The following is a 19,625-nucleotide window of genomic DNA, read 5'->3' on the forward strand; positions in this document are numbered from 1 at the left end:
GCACTTAGTGCTCTTTCATTATCATATGTTATTACAGCTCTATAAAAATCATTTCTAGGAAATCAATCCCAAACTTTGGAGGCTTCCAAAAAGAAGGAGGAGGAGTAGGAGGAGGTAGTAGGCAGAGCTTAAAATCCTTGTAAATGGAGAGAAATTGAGAAATCGTACTTTTATTTTTTTCTACTTTGTGATGATTTACTCCAGCGATGTCACACTCATACATCACCCACCCTGCATGTGCAATGCACAGACGGGAGGTTAGTGGCGCTCTTTGGGTCTCGATTTCAAAAGATGGCAACATTTTTATGAAAGCTATGACTTCTCCGTTTTTCAGATGGGAAAACTGAGGTCCAAAAATTATAAAACTGCACCAAGTGAAAATGAGAGAGCAGGTGAATTGCATTCCTGTTTTGATTTACAGTTCAACCATTCCTCCACTGGAGGCCCATCAGGTGTGGGGAGCACCTCCACCCAGCCCCACTCCATCCCTGGTTTCCCGGCTGCCCTTACTGGAATCCAGGGCTTTCATTCCAGAGAGTGGATTCACTCGCCATGCAATGTGCTGGCCACACGGGCACAGAAACTTCTGAGAGGCTTTTGAGTCCTGCTCTCCCACTGAGATCAAGGCCTGGAGAGAGGACTTGAGGGAAACACCACAGCCTGACTGCAGCCTCGGGAATATCCAGTGCCTAAGGAAAACCATTCAATCTACCCAAGCTGCAAGGTGTCACCAGACAGCCAGAGGAGCAAGTGCATAAAATCCATGTTAGGCAGTGATGATGCTTTTAGCCGTGTTCAGACCTGGACAGCTACAAGCATCTTATGTTCCCTTCCTCCTTGTGTCTTCATTAAGAACCGCCCACTGCCATTCATTCTGAGGATGTTCCTGGCATAGCACTTCTCAAGCTAATGTGAACAGGAATCACCTGGTGATTTGTCTGCTTCAGAACAGCTGGGGTGGGAGGCTGGAGGCTCTGCGTTCCTCAAAAGAAGTGAGGGGCTGGGGTTGTAGATCAGTGGTAGAGCACTTGCCTCACCATGTGAGTCTAACTGGGTTCAATCCTCAGCACATATAAAAGTAATAAGTAAATAAAGATATTGCATACATCTACAACTAAAAAATATTAAAGAAGAGAAAGTAGAAGTGAGGTTGAATCTGAAGCTCTGAGGACCATTCTTTGGAAACCACAATTATGAGAATTGAAAAGCCCCTAGCCCAGAGTGGCTCTCTGTGATGGGGCTCAAATAGAAGTTGAAGATATAGCTGGCAGAACAGACAAGATTACAGGGTGAACCACACAAGAAAAGGCCCCTGGAGACAGCTTCTAAAGGAGTCCGGGAAATAAGGTTTACTCACGGGAGAAGCGGGCAAGTGGTCTAGCGTTCTTATCTCCAGCTTCATTTGCAACTAGGGAAAAAACAGAATGCAATTAAGAACAAGTCATGCAAAAAAAAAAAAAAAGAAGAAGAAAAAAAAAAAAGAACATATACATGTGTGTTCATAGAATATGCTCAAGATATAGCCCTTTCTCTTGATGCTTCAGCATTATGAATTTGAGTCTTAAAGTGGATAAAAGCAACTTTACCCTTTCCAGATTTCCAGTGCTGCTCTCAATACCTAAATGAGGTCAATGTCTCATTTCAATTAGAATATTTGAATAAACTGGAGAGATCATTTATGACATCTACTCTAATATGCCTAGAGAGGGTCTGGTTTGAATTTGCTTAGTAAGAAGCACATGCACCAGCTTTTCATGTAAGGGGATGTCCGTAACCCTGAACCTCCTCATGGGTCTGTCCTCCAACATACACGCACACACCAAACTCCTGAAATGACTCCAGGGTTCTCAGGCCCATGGGGGCAAAGCCAAGGCAGGGATTTCAGAAGATAATGATAAAGTTGTGTTTGGTTAGAAAAATATTAAATTTAGATGTTAACAGAGTTCATAACTAGCCTAGAAAAACTTGGTCATAAAGTTTCTCTGAAGGGCAGTTTTCCTCCTTAGACAATTGGCTATAATTTTCTACCCTATACATGGAGTCTCAATTAATATGCACAAATTATAGAATTTATCAACCCATCTATGTGGATTTAAAAAAAATCAGTTGTTTAGAAGAAATCCAGGTTTTGCTCACTTTTAAATATCACTTCTAATTCCCATAAAGATGGCACCATGGTTGTTTTGTGTACATAGGACTGACAGATATAAGTATTTGGGATCTGCTTGAATGTATATCCAAAGCAACCAACAGGAAAACCCTATTCATTTTAGCTCAGGGAAAAAAAATAATGAACGCCTATGCAGAATAAAAGAGAGTGCTTATAATCATTATCATATAAAAAGCAGTAGATGGACAAAAGAAATATCAACTTCCTAAATATTGTTTTGCAAAGAATGAAAAGAGCTAAAATTTCCTTTGACAGTCACACAAAGATAAACATTTAACATTGACTATATTTGGACAATGTTTTAAAATTAATGAATGCAAACTCGGTCTCTTCCTGTATTAGCACTGTCCCCCGGTGTCTCCACTCTCCTTGTATATTACAAACGTGACATTAGACTAAAACGACCAGCAGGGGGAGGTGACACTTCATCCAGATGCTGTCATCTCCCACACCACAGCATTTCTAAACTGAAGAGATCAAATTCCTAGGCTCTGTACCAAACACATTTTAGAAGAAAGGATTCTCAACTCAAGAAAGGGCCCAGGTGTTCCATCAGCCATGGGTGTTTTCTTGTCTCCTAAGGCCTTTTGTGGAACCACCACCTGAAGGTAAATCATTTGCATTCCTACTCCTGCCTCCAAGCAGAGCTACTTCTGAAACACTTGAGAACACCAACCTGCTCTCTCAGGAGAGGTCTTTAAGCATAATTTCACATCCTCACGTGGATAGTATCATAGTTAAGTCTGAGAGTCATTATGAGCACTTGAAAAACTTGGGTAACTCTCTGGAGTTTTCTAGAACCAAAGTTATTACAAAATAAAATGAAGGGAGAAGGGGGCCAGGGAAGAAGGAGGAACAAGTCCAGGTTAGTTGTAGACATGAGTTTCCCTGGCCCCTGAGTTCAGCTGTTTCCTTTTTAGACATCATAGGTCTCTGAAGGAAAAAAAATAGAAAGGGGGTACTTTTCCCAAAACCTTTGCTGCAGAAATTTCTGGGCTGCTTTTAAAGCAGGATCACAGAGATGATCACAATGGCTGAGAACACGAGCACCCACCTGGGAGAGTACGCGTTCTCCCAGAGCCGCCATTCACACTCAGCCTGGGACCTCCCCACCCGACACCCTGTCCATGAATGGGAATTGCTGACCCAGATCCGAGTTAGGCCAGGAGAGGCAGGAATCAAGATCTAGGCCAGCAGGGTACCAGGAGAGTTGCCCTTACCCAGAAGGCATGTGAACCACGCTACCAGCGTTATTTTCCTACACACAGACCCAATGCCAAAACTCCCTGCTGAAAGGTCTCTGGGGATGTCCCAACACCTGCATGACACAACCCAGCTCACTTGGCCTAGAATCAAAAACCTGGCTCCAACTCATTCCTCCACTGTCTCGGTCAGCTTCCCATCCCAACAAATACCTGAGATAACTGTAAGGAACAAGGCTGCAGCTATCTCTCCCCCTGATTCTGCCTCCTCCCTACACATCGTTTTGTAATCTGAATTGTTACCTTTCTTGTCCAATTAGCCCATGGGCTTTCACTATTTAAGGGTAAATTCCCCTGCTATTTGCTCTCTTTTTTTCTCTCTCACTTTCACTCACTCTCTCACCCTCTTGCTCTTTCTCTCTCTTTTGCCCTTAAGAACAGACACTTTGTTTGTCTGCTAATAAAGTTTCTTGTGAGTTCCCGTGTCCGCAGTGGTTTCTGGGTGCTTTCAACAATGAACTCAGAAAAGGTTCACCTTCCCTCATGGTTTGAGATGTCCCAGTCCACGATCAGGCAGACTCATCGCCTTTAGGCCTTGATTAGAGGTGACCCATGGTAATGGCGGGAGTGGAGCAAAACCACTCACCTCATTGCCAAGAAGCAAAAGAGGGACGAGAGGACCAGGGTCTCTGAAACCCCTTCGAGAGCACATTCCCAGTAACCTGAAGCCTTCCCATGAGGTCCCATCTCTTTCACTCCCTCCCAATAGCACCACCCTGAAGACAAAGCCTTTAACACCTGGGCCTCTGGGATATTCAAGATCCAAACTGTAACGACTGTATTTCCAGAGTGGCTTTCACAGTCAGTGACACGCATTCCCCAAACGTGCCCTTGACAGACTCTCCCCTCCTCACGGTGATACGCCTCCCTGTCTCAATCCAACCAACTCCTACTCATCCTTCAAGATTCAGATGGAGTTGTTCACTTCAGAAAACCTCCCTGAGGGGCTGGAGATGTGGCTCAGTGGTAGAGCACTTGCCTGGTATGTGCAAGGCCTCAGGTTCAATCCCCAACACAAAAAAAGAAAAGAAAAACCTCCCAAACCACACCTCTGCCTGCACATCCGACTCCCTTCTGGACAAGTGGTTCTCAAACTTCAGCAAGCACCAGAACCACTGGGAAAGTCTGCCATAGAACACAGATTCCAGGGTTTCTTGAAACATAGTTTGTGATTCCGTGGGTCTGCTGTGTGCCCTAGAATCTACATTTCCGATAAGTTCCCAGGCGATAGGGTGGCTGCTGACTTGGGAATCAAATTTCAAGAACTGCTCTAAACTATAAGCTACCTCACTCAAAGCACAGATCTTAGATTTTCATCTTTGTATTTCCATTCTTTTTTAGGGGGAGGGAGTACCAGGATTGAACTCAGGGGCACTAGACCACTGAGCCACATCCCCAGCCCTATTTTGTATGTTATTAAGAGACAGGGTCTCACTGAGTTACTTAGCACCTCACTTTTTGCTGAGACTGGCTTTGAACTCGCCATCCTCCTGCCTCAGGCTCCTGAGCTCCAGGATTACAGGCATGTGCCACTGTGCCCTGCACATATTTCCATTCTTTTGAATGGTGACCACCTTACAGACTGATGCATTCAGTCAATATTTTTAGAACCCAATTAGGCTAAATAGATACAAACCGTCACAAATGGCTTTGTAGACCAGAGATCTCAGACTGGCTTCCACACAACCATGGAAAGCTCTGGTGTGTTTCATTTTTTAATTTTAAAAAAGTAGTCACCAGTATTTAAAGATTAAGGTATTTCAAATATAATACATATTTCTGGCTCCTTTAGGATCAGCGGGAAGACTGGAAAAGGAGGGACTCAACCCCACAGGACAGCAAAGAATCATCACTGGGATGCTCACCCACCACATGGGTGGATTCACTCCTTCAGGATCAGAATGTGACTCTTTGCTGGCTGTATCTGGAATTTCTATACTCTCCACATGGTCCAGAAGGCAAGTGGAAATTGAACCCTTAAAGTGTGTAAAGAATGAAACAAAAACCCCAACCAAGACCAGCACTACTAAAAGCTATCGTAGCTGGGTTTGCTGATCCAGTCTGTCCCCACCCCATAACTCCCAACATGTTTGATGGTCCACTAGCGCATTCTTGGCCTGCTTGGACATACTCAGGCTCCTGGATCAGCAGAAGGGCCTTCATACACTGCTGTTTGTCTTGTATTTTTTAAAATACACATCAAGCTTTTACAATAAAGTACATGTTCCATTTATGTTCCATTTATCAGATGCAATTAGAGCTTACATTCTGCAATATTATAAAAGTGATTGTGTAGATTAACGGAAAGTTATTTGTCATACTACCATTGTAGCAAAAAAAAAAAGAAAAGAAAAAAGAAAACAACACAGGCTCTGGGTTAGTATGCACAATGGATTCCATCAAAGCTGAGTTGCATGACTAGACTACATGTCTATAGGCACAGAGATAGCATGTCTAGCACTAGATGTATGAACAGCAATTTCTCCATGTGACAGCATTTGGAAAGATCTATAACTTTTTTTATACTTTTCCACATAAACTGAATAGTTTATAAGTATGCACCATGTTTATAATCAGGAAAAAACAATTGACTTTCTTCTTTGATATCTATATCATATATCTTTGATATATGATTTTGGACACAGGTACACACTATGTATTTATATGTGTGTATAATATATAATATGTATTTAAGTATTTTGTATGTATATAGGATTATATACACGTCATGATATATATTATACATATATATGATTCAGATTTAAGAGCATTCTTGGATCACAGTTTCCAGGGCACCTGCCTTCTCTAGTCAACTCCCTGGAAGACTCAAGAAATGTATCTCTCACTTCCCTCTTGGGGGTTTGCACACATTCCAGGTCAGTGATTTGCACACTGGCTGCACACTAGATTCACCTGGGTAGCTTCACAAAATTCTGATGCCCAGAACACATTCCAGTCTAAGAGAGCAGGGCCTTCAGAAGGGGACCCCGTCATCAGTATATTTTAAGTTCCCAGGTGATTCATTCCGTCAAGCAGTCAAGGTTTGGAAGTACTAATAAATGGTGTAACTTCGTGCATCTTTCCTGAAGCACCATTCAGGGAAGAGGATGTGGCTCAGATTCCTTCAAAAATAATTACCCCTGCTCAGGTCTTTTCAGGAAGCTGCTGTTTTGTCTTTAGTGTCCTGAACTGAGGCATGCCTCTGCTTTAAGAAAACCCAACTGCTAAGGCTGCAGACATAACTCTGGAGATGGGTTAGTAGGCAACTCTTCTCATTGTGGAGGGTTTTTATAAACTGGACTGCCTCATGTGGCGCCCACCCTTCCACACATGTGTACTGAGTACCACTTGGGCGCTGGGCACTGAACTAGACCCTGGGAGGGGTGTGACTATGGGTCTCACCCAGCCTTGATACAGGGGTGAGGTTTGTCCTCCATCTAGGTTTGTCCAAGTGCGACCAGTTATGGAACTGACACGACAATGATGATGAAGCAGACTTCTTGGTCCCATCCACATCCATTGAGGCAGAATCCCCGCAAATGGGGACAGGACTCTAGGCTTTAGAAAAGTGCCCCAGAGGCCACTTAGATATGCTAACATCTGCAAAGCACCATTTTAAGTGGCATGTTCCCATTGTTCACTGTATTTTTTTTCTACAAAAATATTACCCAGAAACAAATCTCAAAGTAAGAACTGGACATGGAGCCCAATGGGAGGGAAGGAGGTGGGACGGGATGTTAACTCAGAGCAGTGAGCATCCCAACCCCAGGCAGTAAAGGTGGTTCTGCTGTCCCAGCTAAGCCAGAAACAATCCAGACCATCAGAAAGGATGGGGAACATGCTGGGGGAGGTTGGTGGGCCAACCAGTTGTGGTGGTGGCCTGGACAGGTGTACACTGCTTTGTAACCAAAACTAGCTCCAAAAATACCGCCACCCTTGTTTTGAAAGCCCTGGCACCTGGGTGAGCATAAACGCAGCTGGGTGCCAAGACAAATGTCCTCAAGCAGCAGGCCCAGAGCACAGCCTGGCTTCCCGTAGGGAAAGCTGCCTAGGTCCAGCCCAGGGACCCTCTCCTGCTGAGCTCCTTTGGGAAACCTGGAGGCTGGAATGCCAGGCACAAAGGACCCCCAGAGAAGAAAGGGTTGGAATGAGTCACCTTCCCTACCAACTGAAGAAGGTAAAACTCAGAAGTGCTGACAGATGTTTGACCTCACCTCATCTGCCCCTGGACTCCCAAAAACCCAAGGAACAGCAGGAAAAGAGGATGGAGTGCTGAGAGAAAGATGCAGTCCAAAATCCTCATTAACTATCTTTGTTTAGATGCCACCTCTAAGCAAGGTCTTCCAGGACCACCTGTTAAGACCACAGCTCCCAGCTCCTCTTCTCCCCTGCTCCCAAACCCCCTTCCTGGCTTTGTTGCTGCCTACAGCATTTACCATTTAGTTATAGCATTTGTGAGGTTTATTGCCTTTCTCATTCCATATAATTATGAGCCCTACGTATGCATAGCATCTCTACCAATGAAAAAATTGCTGTGTCCCCAGTGCCTCAGTGACTGGTGCACAGTATTTATTGAATGAATCAATGGCCAATCTCCTAACAATATACCACGCAGAATGTGACCACAGCCAAGAATATTGGGAAACAAACAGGAAGAAGAAAGTATGAAGACATTCACAATAGAAAGGACTGTTACTCCCATTTAATACGCAGGAGCTCAGAGAGATTGGGTAATTTTTCCAAGACCACAGAGTTGTGTGGCAGAACCTCAGTCTTCACCCAGGTGTGTCTGGATCCAACATCCAAGTCTTTCCAGTCAGCATCTTTGCTTTCAAGAAGGGGAGACAGAGCAGGGTGCAATGGCACATTCCCGTAATCCCAGCAGCTCAGGAGGCTAAGGCAGAGAATCACAAGTTCAAAACCAGCCTCAGCAACTTAGCAAAGCCCTACACAACTTAGCAAGACTCAAACAAAAAATAAAAAATAAACAGGCTAGGCATGTGGCTCAATGTTTAAGTGCCCCTGGGTTCAATCCCTGGTACCTGGCACTAAAAACCAAAAAATAGTGATGGGGGGTCGGGTGGAGGGGAACAGGTTGCCACCTGCTCAAGAAAAGGCTGCACCTGGAGAAGAACAAGGTTGCCGACTAAACCTCTCCCCTGTGGCTCTAGCCCCAATGACAGGCAAGTGCCAGGCTGTAAAGAATGGGGGAGATCATCTGCCTCGCATCTGACACCTGGCATGAGCCCAGGAGATTGCAGGTAGAAGCAGGCTCTTCTGTGAGGTGGGCAGCCCAGGAGATTGTAGGTAGAAGCAGGCTCTTCTGTGAGGTGGGCAAAGAGACAGGACTCACAACAATAGAATCCAGACAAAAGGAGAAGCTGATTATAAAAAGAGGAGCTTCATTGTCCTGGTCACTCAAGAGCGCTATATACCAAGTGTCTTCCCAACACTATGAGGCTCCCCTAGTCAGAAAACAAGAATGAGAGGCAGAATCAAGAATCAAGTCCATGAACATAAACAGCCCCTAGGAAGCAAGTCCCATTCTCTTTAATAGGTGAAGACAGTGATGTTGCAAGAGATCAAGTGGCTTGTCCAAGATCAGAACAAGGCAGAGCTGTCAAAAATACTCCAGTTCCAGGTTGCATATTCTCCTTGAAGGGAATGCACCCCAGGTCTTTTAACGACAATGTCATCGTTTGTCAAGGATAAAGCAAACAGTTCAGCTTCTTTTGCCTCCGTGTGTTTTGCTAAATATTGATGTTTAACAAGCCTGGGATTTGTTTTTGTTGTTGTTTGTTTTTTGGTACTGGAGATTGAACCCAGAGTCACTCTGTCACTGTATCACTAAGCCATATCCCAAGCCTTGCTACCTTTTTTTGAGACAGAGTCTCACTAAGTTACTTAGGGCCTTGCTAAATTGCTGAGGCTGGCCTCAAACTTGTGATCCTCTCGTCTCAGCCTCTCAAGACACTGGGATTATAGGCATGCACCACTGTGCCCAGCCCTCTGAGATCTGTCTGAAGTGTAAAAATGTATAACTCTGATGATGACTGAGTAGAGTGTCGAGAAGGCTTCTGATGTGTCTGCGACAGATTATGGAAGCCTTCTGCAGTTGGGGTAGGAAAGATGACAGGGGGACCGTAGCTTGGTAAGTGGGGAAATCCCTGCCCGGTCAGATGGGAGATTAGAGAATGTGTCCATAAAATGGATAATCCACAAAGATGATTGAGTTAAATACTTACACAGAATACATTACTGGTGTTGCTTAAAATGAAAGACATTACATAAATAATTAAGGACTAAGCCAAGCCCTGCTCATTTGTCACCTAATTTTATCTTCACCAAAGACACTGAGTTCATTGCTATTCCTTTCTCCATTTGTTCAGACATGGAAACTGAGTCTTTGAGAACTTAATTGCCTAAGGTGAACATCCAGTCATGACAGGTCTGGAAACTGGATCCAGGACCACTTTATTCCAGAGGCATAAGCATGTTATGTCCATCATATGTCCTACATGCAGGACACGCTGCTATTTGGTAGCCCTCACAGCCGCACAATCCAAGACTGGAAGGAGAGCCCCTCGTCTCCCCAGCACGTAGCCTCAAGCTGGAAGCACCAGAGGACCACGCTGTGCCCTGCTGCTCTTTACAGGAACAGAGCTCAGAAATCCAGGCGAAATCTGGACCCAGAAACATGAAAGACATCGCGCCCCTCCATCCTGTTCCTCTCCCTGCTTCTTTATTCAGAAATGTTCGCCATCGCCTCATTATACCTTCCCGGCCAATCTGGCTGTCAAATCGACTCTGTTTCAGGCTCTTCTACAAAAGAAATAAAACCAATTTGTAGTGGTGACTCACTGGGCTGATCATTCGAGAGTGGCTGGGACAGTGCCCCTCCCAGGCCCTCTTCTCCTAGAGCAGTGGGCACAGCCCTACAAAGGGTGAGGGTCACCCGCCAGAGGGCAGGAGGCCCACCAATTGGCTCAGCCTCTGTGTGATGAAGCACAGAGGGGAAAGCAAAGAAGCCTTTGCCACTCGGGCACAGTGACGCATGCCTATGATCCCAGCAGCTTGGGAGGCTGAGGCAGGAGGATCATGAGTTCAAAGCTAGTCTTAGCTGGCAAGGCACTAAGCAACTCAGTGAGACCCTGTCTCAAAATAAAATACAACACAGGGGTGGGGATGTGGCTTAGTGGTTGAGTGCCCCCGAGTTCAATTCCTCGTACCCCCCCCCCAAAAAAAGACTTTGCCAACCTGAGATGATGGCTTAAAAAACACATCTACTTTTTTTCTTCTTACTTGGGAGATTTGGGTCATATGCTCATGAAAACTATTTCTTTCTTCCCTGGTTTTGTATGTGTGCTTATTAATCCATATCCTACCTTATTCCACAAGTTATATTTTATTTATGTTTTGCTCTGTGTACCAATCCTGTTACAGAACAAAGTAAAATATTAACAAAAAGTGAAATGTATCTATTTCAGTCAGTTCTCCACTCCATTTCCCTGACCCCTGCTTCCAAGCTACCAAGCTGCATGTTGATTGTCATGATCCATTACTGAGATTCAACAACCAGTTACCTCTGTCGAGTCCCCTGATCCTCTCTGCCAGGTAGAGGGAATGGACATAACCTGGAATGCAGCAGAGACCCCGAGACTGGCACTGAGCTTCTGGCATGTATCATTCAAGTTGCTGCCTTATGAATTTATCAGTGTTTGCTATTTCTGTAGAAACCACCTGGCCGATTTACCAGACCCTGACCTCAAGGAACCTGAGACCTTTGCTGGAAAAATATAATAATAATGCGTGAGATGAACCAAACTCTACCGAATGCTACATGAAGGGTCCCTGCTCACGGAGGAGAGAGGTTCAGGTGGCCTGGAGTACGTGGTACTAGAGGCTTCTAGGAAGGAGGGACAGGTAAGATTTAGAAATGTGGAAAGGAGGGTGGAGTCTGTCCTGGGAGAGGAAAGGGTGTATTGCGTTCTGGGACCAGGAGCAGACCAAGATGTGCCAATCATACTGTAAATCTCTGCTTTTCACAGATCAGGGCAGGGAATAGTTTAAAAAGCAATGAAAGCTGCTATAGTTTGAATGTGTCCCCTAAAATTCACATGTTGGGAACAGTCCCAGTGCAAAGAGGTTGGGAGGTGGAGCCTAATGGGGAGTGACTGGGTCACCAGGGCAGAGCCCTCATGATTGGATGAATGTCATTCATCACCAGAGTTGGTTGGTAGGAAAGCAAGTCTGGTCTCTCGTGCTTTCTCACGGACATTTGCTTGTCCTTCTGTCATGTTCAGGCCTAGCACAAAGGCCCTCTCTGGATGCTGGTGCTATACTCTTAGACTTCCTGATCTTCAGAATCAGTAGCCAAATAAACCTCTTTTCACCATAAATTTTTACCCCAGTCTGTGGTATTTTATTATAGCAATACATGGAAAATATAGGCCAATACAAAGGTTAGCACTCAGATCTTGATAGGCATAAAAAGGCCTCTCTGGCAGCAGCTTTCTTCTTTCATAGTCCCACCTGCAAATATGTTGCATCTGCAGGTGGGAAAGTGAGTTATCTGAGGGCAGGTGTGTCTACACTTGCTCTACACACAAGTCCTGGCCCCTCATCCCAGCACTGCTGAACGCTGCCCCTGGCATGGATGTCACTTCTTCCTGACAGTGATGATGAAGGCAACCCTGTCCAGCCCACCTGACTGACACCCTGGCAGCTACCACAGACATGGGGCTGCAGGGCCCCTATGATTCTGGTCCCATTAAAACACCCCAGTTATCAAAACCAACCACTAGCAGCTAAGAATCGCAAGTGTCCAAGCCTGTGACGCCAGTGACTCGGGAGGCTGACGTAGGAGGATGGCAAGTTCAAGGACAGCCTCAGCAACTTCAGGAGACCCTGTCTCAAAATTTTAATAAAGAAATAGGGCTGGGGATGTAGCTCAGTGGGTAAAGTACCCTTGGGTTAGATTCCCAGTACAAAAAAATGTATATGAGCCAGCTGTTCAAAGTGCTAGCTAATTACCATCCACCCCCAGATAAAGCAAAGAAAAGAAGTCTCAAGAGAAAGGATACTGAAATCTGCTAAGCAAGCCCCTACTTCACGCCAGGCACTGGCGCTCATTTTCCACTCGTAATTTTTATTTAATTTTCAGAACGTCTCATGAGGTATTATTATTCCTGTCTTCAGATGAGAAAAGAGAAGCTCAGAAAAAGTTAATAATTTGCCCACATCAGGACTAGTAAATGAGAAAGCGGGGATTAAAACCCAGTTCTGGGAGTCCTTTTCTCTTCTCTCCCACTGGAAAGTCCCCTAAAAAAATTGCATGATTCAACTGAATATCTCAGACTTGAATCCCCAACAACATCCCAGAGAAGTGGGCAGCCAGCTCCTGCCTGAACTGCCTCTAGGGACCGGCCTCGTCCCCCTCCTGACACAGCCCTGGGAACCTTGGGATGGTCTCCTTCATAAAGACGGAGTCTTTCCAAAGGTCTTCATCCTGCCCCAACAGAACAGGTCTGGTTCTCTTCCTTCCTGAGGGCCTTCCAATCCCAATGACAATCATCATGGACTCAGACCCAGAGCCTTATCTTCTCCAGATTGACAAGCCCAGCTCCCTCCTCATGTGACCAAAATATCCCATTCCTTTCAACACAAAAGTCAAGTCACCAAAGTCACTGCCAAAAGAAGAGAATAGATACTTTACTTCAAAGAAGCCCATGAAAACCACTGCTGAATGCTGCTCATTTCCACAGTGATCATTAGGCCGCGCCAAGTCCCACCTGCCTCAGTCAAGTCTGTCTGCTGGGTTCTCGGGAGCAGTGGAGGGCACCTGGAACCCATCTTCCAGAATGTTCCAGAAGGCTGCTATCTGAATCAGCATGTGGCAGCTTGAACATGCCTCAGGTCACCTGCAGGGCTTGTTAAAATGCAGGTTCTTTTTCAGTCAGTCTAGGACAGGGCCTGAGATTCTGCATCACTAGCCAGCCAGCCCCCGAGTGATGGCCATGGTTCTGGTTCTGGAATCATAGTTTGAGTTGCAAGGTGCTAAAGAATATGACCACCTTCAAAAAGGAAAAGCCAAGGACACTTTCTAAGTGCTCAAGGGAAAGCCCTGAGTGGTTTTGAAAATGCATGCTATGGAATTCAGTGTTCAATCCCCTTGGTTCATTTCAGCAATTTTATGGGGAGAAAAAAAAAGCCTGTTACCAGCCAAACTTCGAAAGCCAACTAAGGATATCAATGGTGTGTGCCAGGCATAAAGGATCGTCCAAGGAAAAGGTAGAGGAGGACAGAGAAATTCACCCCTTCACAGGCATTAAATGCAACAGACCTGAGCTACATGATCACTGCCCATCTGGACAAGCTACCCACAGGGCATACAACCCCAAAGGCACTGAAGATCCTTAGAACTGCGGTAGAACTCAACCTCACAGCCAGGACTGAACTGGAGCTGCTGCATTTGGACCCCAGCTCCTCATGACAGCCCCAAGCACACACCTCCCAAACAGCAGCGCAGGCGTGTGCTGCCAGCACTGCTACATCCAGAAGCATAAATCATTGCATCATTACCAACTGGCTGCAGGCTGGACAGCTCAAAATGCATCAGATAATAAAACTCGGCACAGCACACCATGCCCTTGGGCCAGGACCTCAGCTGCCCTCTGGATGAGCTCCCCTCGGCACAGACACATCTTTTCGCTTTCACTCCAGACTAGCACAGGACCTAGCACACGTGAGCTGCTAAATAGAGGGCTGCTGAGTGACAGGAGGAAGCCAGGCCTGTTCACGAAGTCCTTGAAGCCCCAAGACAGAGACAGGTCATGCTGCCAAAAGGGTCTTCCTCTGTCCACAGGCTACAGAGTCTTTCTATGAGACAGTTAAAGCCTTGCTCTTAGCTTGGCATTTTATCTTCTAGGCCAGGTGGAAGTCTGGGAACCTTCTGGGGGGTCACAAACTAGAGGCAGGTATATTTGGCTTGGCAAGCAGGGAGTTTAAAAATAAATGGCCCAGCTGGGCACAGTAGTGCATGCCTATAACCCTGGTGGCTAAGGAGGATAAGATAGGAGGAACTCAAGATGAAAGCCAGGCTCAGCAAAAGCAAGGTGCTAAGCAAATCAGTGAGACCCTGTCTCTAAATAAAATACAAAATAGGGCTGAGGATGTGGCTCAGTGGTTGTATGCCCCTGAGTTCAATCCCTGTTACAAAAAGAAAAAGAAAAAAAGAAAAGAAATGGCTTGAAGTCCCTTGGGAACAGTTCCCCAGGGACACATGGATCCCACACGCTCACACCAGGCTGCATCATCCCAACTGCCCACTGCAGACCTCCACGTGGGTGCGTGTCAGGACCCTCACACCCAACATGCCAGTGTAGAATGTCTGTTCCTCCCAGAAACCAGCAATTGCCCAGGTATCCCATCTCTGTACATGACACCTCCTTCCCCTCCCGTACGGTCCCCTCCCTTCCAAAGCTGATCAAACAAAAGCCTGGTTTACTCTTGCTTCCATCCTTTACTTCCTAGTCATAGCGCATCCATTAGAAGATCCTGCAGCCTTCTCCTCTCAGAGACAGACCCTCAGTCTTCCGCTTCTGTCCAGCTGCTCTCCTGGAGCTCGGGCCAGGCCCCGGAACCCTGCCTTAGAGGTTCCACGGGCCGCATCGCCTCCCTGCCCCAGCCCTCCTCGCTGGGCTCCAGCTGCCGCCTCCACCTCCCTTCCTGAGCCAACCTCATCTCCCGGGCTCAACCACTACTAACTGAACTCGAGCTACACTGTCCACCCTTCTGTCGCCCACATCTGCCAATCCCCATTTCACTTGCTGTGCCTGCTTGGCATGTGGGGTCACTGGCATGAAGGATTCCAGGAGCAGCAGCTATCTGCCCTTCAGTCCATTCCACCTGCCAGGCACCTGTCCAAGCACTTCACATGCACTTTTAACCGGTCTTCCTCACAGCCCGGGGTGCAGGGCGGTTGCTCTTTTCACTGTACAGATGAGGTTAACTGAAGCACAAGAGAGGTTAGGTGACCTGCCCAAAGCCACACAGCTGGCAAATGGCACAGCCAGATTCATATCTAGGTCATCCTATTCCAGGGCCTTGTTTTGCATCAGTTAGCCTGTTGCTGATAATTCCAGTGGCTTGAACAGCAGCCTCCTCCTTTTAGGACTCAAATCGAACAGCATGTCCCCAAAGAGGAATTCCCTGGCAACCCTCAGTCCCAAGCACCTATCTGCAATTTTTTTTTTTTTTTTTTTGGTACTAGGGATTGAACTCAGAAGCACTTAACCACTGAGCCACATCCCCAGTCCTATTTTGTATTTTATTTAGACACAGGGTCTCACTCAGTTGGTTAGGGCCTCACTAAGTTGCTGAGGCTGGCTTTGAACTTGAGATCCTCCTGCCTCAGCCTCCCAAGCCACTGGGATTACAGGTGCGCGCCACGGCCCCCAGCTGGAATTAGCCTCTTATATGTTTACATTTTTCTCCATCACAAACACCTGACACAAGAGGACATAAGTTCTCTGAAGGCAGCTCCCAGCAGTCTCATTCTCTGACTCCAAAATTCAAACTCTTTCCTGGCACAATGCCAACCCCAACCACTACCTACTAGCCAACCTACTACCTAGCTGACACTACTGCCTGGTCCCGAAGGCACTGAGTTTTCAGTCCTCCATCTGTCCCATCCTGTGGTGTTCTGTAGTCTCCCATAGCCTGTTTTAGAGAACAGAGCCCATGCCTCAGTGACAAATCCCTGCTAACATGGCCCTGACCTCCCTGCCAGCCACATCTCCCTGCCCCCACACGCCTGCACACCAGCTGCTCTTCCTGGGTGTCCCACACACGCACCTGCTTTGCGGCCCCCTGCCTTTGTTCAGGCCCTTCCCATGACTTTCATGCCCTCATCCACTTTTCCCAACTAGCAAATGCCTGTTCATCCATCAGAGTCCAGAGGAGTCCCTCTGTGCTCATACTCCTGTCCCTTAACACCAGTCTTCTAGAGAGATGGCAGTTGTTTTCATCAGCTTTTTTGCTACTGTCACTAAAAGGACCCAACCAGAACAGCTGTAAAGGAGAAGAGGTTTATTGAGGGGCTCATGGTTTCAGAGGTGTTGATCCACAGACAGCAGGCTCCATTCCTCAGGGCTCCAGGTGAGGCAGGACATCTTGGTGGAAGAGTGTGACAGAGGGAAGCAGATCACATGGTGATCAGAGAGCAGAGAGAGACTCCACTCACCATGTACAAATATATACCCCAAAGCCACGTCCCCAGTGAACCCCTCCCTCCAGCCACACCCCACCTGCCTCCAGTTACCACTCAGTTAATCCCATCAGGGATGAATTCACTGATGAGGCTAAGGCTATAACCCCTTCACTGCTCCTTCAACCTTCTTGCTTTGTCTCACCCATGAGCTTTTGGGGGACACCACATGTAAACCATAACAGCAGCCTTCAGAGTCAGCAGAATCCTGGCTGTGCTGTGTAACCCAACCTCTCTGAGTCTCTTCCTCTCGTGTTGAATTAGATAACACCTGCCTCTCAGGGTCTTCAGGATGAGAGGTGAAACGCGGGGACCCTGCGCACCAGCTTGGCACCGGCAATGCAGAGATGCTCAATGAAAAGAAGCTGCTGGCGGCATTGTGAGCATCTGTTTAACATTAACAGCTACTTCTTCTAAATGACACACATTTTATGAAAGTAGGGATATTTTCTTAGCACTCTTTGCATCTTCACCATAGAGCACGTGCATGACACACAAATCTCAATAAACATCTACTGCAGAAATGGGGAAAGGATGTCCTTAGATACCCCCAGTATGTTCCAGATGTTTCCAGGATTCCAGGAAGTCCAAACCCTGCTCTGGTCCTTTCTCTTTACTGTTAACAAGAGAAAAACTGAGAAATGAACAAAATTGCATGTTCAGCACCTTTGATTTTTACGTTTGAAAAATTAACTTTAAAAAACAGGGAGCCAGGCACAGTAGCACAGTAGCACATGCCTGTGATCCCAGTGGCTTGGGAGGCTGAGGCAGGAGGATCTTGAGTTCAAAGTCAGCCTCAGCAACTTATTGAGGCCCTAAGTAACCTAGTGAGATCCCATCTGTAAATAAAATTCCAAAATGGGCTGAGAGTATATGGCTCAGTGGTCAAGTGCCCCTGGGTTCAATTCCCAGTACAAAAAAAGAAAATAGAAAGAAAGAAAAAAGAAAGAGAAGAGGCCCAGAGGATCCAGCTGTGGTCTCTTAGAGTGGTGGGGGAAGACAAGTTGGAGATGCAAAGCCCTCCCAGGAACCTGCGACTGATTGAACCTTCAGGGATCAACTTTATTTTTTATAAACCTATCAAAATATATATATATTTGGTTTTGGTTTTCATATGAGGGGTTGAACCCAGGGTGCCCTACCACTGAGCCACATCCCCAGTCCTTTAATTTTTTTATTTTGACACAGGGTTTCACTAAGTCATAAGGCTGGCCTTGAACTTGAGGTCCTCCTGCAACAGCCTCCTGACTCGTGAGAATTCCAGGCCTGCACACTGCACCCAGCAAGACCATGTGCTTGTAAGGCAGAAACAAATGAGGCTTGAAAAGTCAACGCATCATTTCCTTTTTTCGAAGAAGGCAGTGCCTCATTACGTTTTGGTAAACTGGACTGTTTTGAAAATTCCAACATCCCAACTAAGAGGACTTAGATGAGAACATGTCCCCGCTGGAGAATGTCAAGGGGAAGTGAGGCCTTGCTTCTGGAATGCACATTAGAGACCTTCGTGGGACATGCCCACTGATCTCCTTTTATAGGTTTCTGCACAGGCCATCTTGTCTCCAAAGCATTCAGCACAGGCACAGGGCTGCCCACGCTCACAGCCCCTAACTGCCCGGAGCACTGTGGCAGTTTCCATTTCTCTCTCACAAGGTGCTTGTGCTAATGAGCTTAGTCTATTGGCTAAAGATCCTAATAAGCTCCATGGCAGAGTCCGGGGCATCCTCAGAGAGAGAGGCTGTAAGGGTGCATACATTAGACGGGGGTTGGAATAGGACTGTGAGGAAGTCAAATTTAAGGTCACAATGAGATTTCAAAAAATACATTGCCTTCGAGTCTCCAGAGGTGACTGCGTACCCTCTGCTCACCTTTGCACACAGCCCTGCCAAAGGGCACCTGGTCTGAGAGGCCAAGGGCATGCACAGCCAGTGGAAGCAGCTCTGTCTACTCGCTCTGGGCAACTGGATGTTAGCAAACTGCGTTGAGAGTCACTCCTACTTGTGTGACTGCCAACTCTGATGTCCACTGTTGCTTCTCACAGGTAACATAGGATGGAGCGCCAGATTTAGGACTCCAGGACCTGGCTTTGAATCCCAGGCTCGACCAGTCTGGTCCTGATTCCCTTGCTCCGCCTCTTTGCCTGAGTTGCTTCTCCTGCAAAATGTCTTTAACAGAACTTGTCCTGCCAATCTCACAGTGTTGTTTTAAGGAAGGCCTGAGTTAAGCTCATGCATAAAGAAGCTAAATTATAAGAGCATTCTGTTAACTCTAAAGTGAGGAGGGCATCAGCGGGAGTTCCTGGCACACTGTGAAATTTCATACCTCAACAAACACAGACATTTTAGTGTTTTATTCCCTTGGACAAATACGGTGGCCTCTGTGCTTATCTTTAGGGTTTGCATTTAAGTAACCTAAAAGCAGGTGTGATTAATACAATGAGGAAAACTGTGGCCAGGTAAGAAGATGAAAAAGGCCTGAGGTTTCAGTGGAATGTCAGATGAGGGCCCAACGTGGAGCCCTGAGTAGAGAGCCACATCAAGTAAGGATGGTTAGAGAAAAGCACAACAGGTTGAGGGAGTGGCAAGTGCAAAGGCCCTGGGGTAACACATGATGGATGGAGATGATGCGCATTGTGTTGCCTACCACATAACAGGCAATAGTAAGCAGGTGCTACTGTGACAATGATTGTCATTCTCACTGCTGCCAGAACATCTCATTACCACCCATGGAGAAGTCTAAGTCAGGGAAGCCTAATATATCACATCAGGTGCTAGTTAGGGCTACTTCAAATTGTGGCTTCCAAGTTGGAACCTCTGCTCTGGAGGCTGCTACAGAAAACATCCATGGGTGGGCGGAAATCATTAAGAACAAGCATAGGAGGGAGCAGGGTCATTCCATCTCACCCTCATTGCATTCTTCCTCCTCCATG

General features: G+C 46.5%; 1 protein-coding gene across 7 annotated transcripts in view; it reads right to left on the reverse strand.

Annotated features, from left to right (window-relative positions):
• Window positions 1–19,625, reverse strand: part of PDE1C (phosphodiesterase 1C) — a 538,202-nt gene that overhangs the window by 446,907 nt on the left and 71,670 nt on the right. For all 7 annotated transcript variants that reach the window (XM_079152338.1, XM_079152340.1, XM_079152344.1 and 4 more), the window contains exon 2: window positions 1,358–1,408. In XM_079152338.1, coding sequence (XP_079008464.1) covers window positions 1,358–1,408 — 51 coding nt within the window. The remainder of the gene's footprint in view (window positions 1–1,357; window positions 1,409–19,625) is intronic.

Source organism: Sciurus vulgaris (assembly GCF_902686455.1).
Source record: "Sciurus vulgaris genome assembly, chromosome: 8".
In the NCBI taxonomy this organism is placed as follows: Eukaryota; Metazoa; Chordata; class Mammalia; order Rodentia; family Sciuridae; genus Sciurus; species Sciurus vulgaris.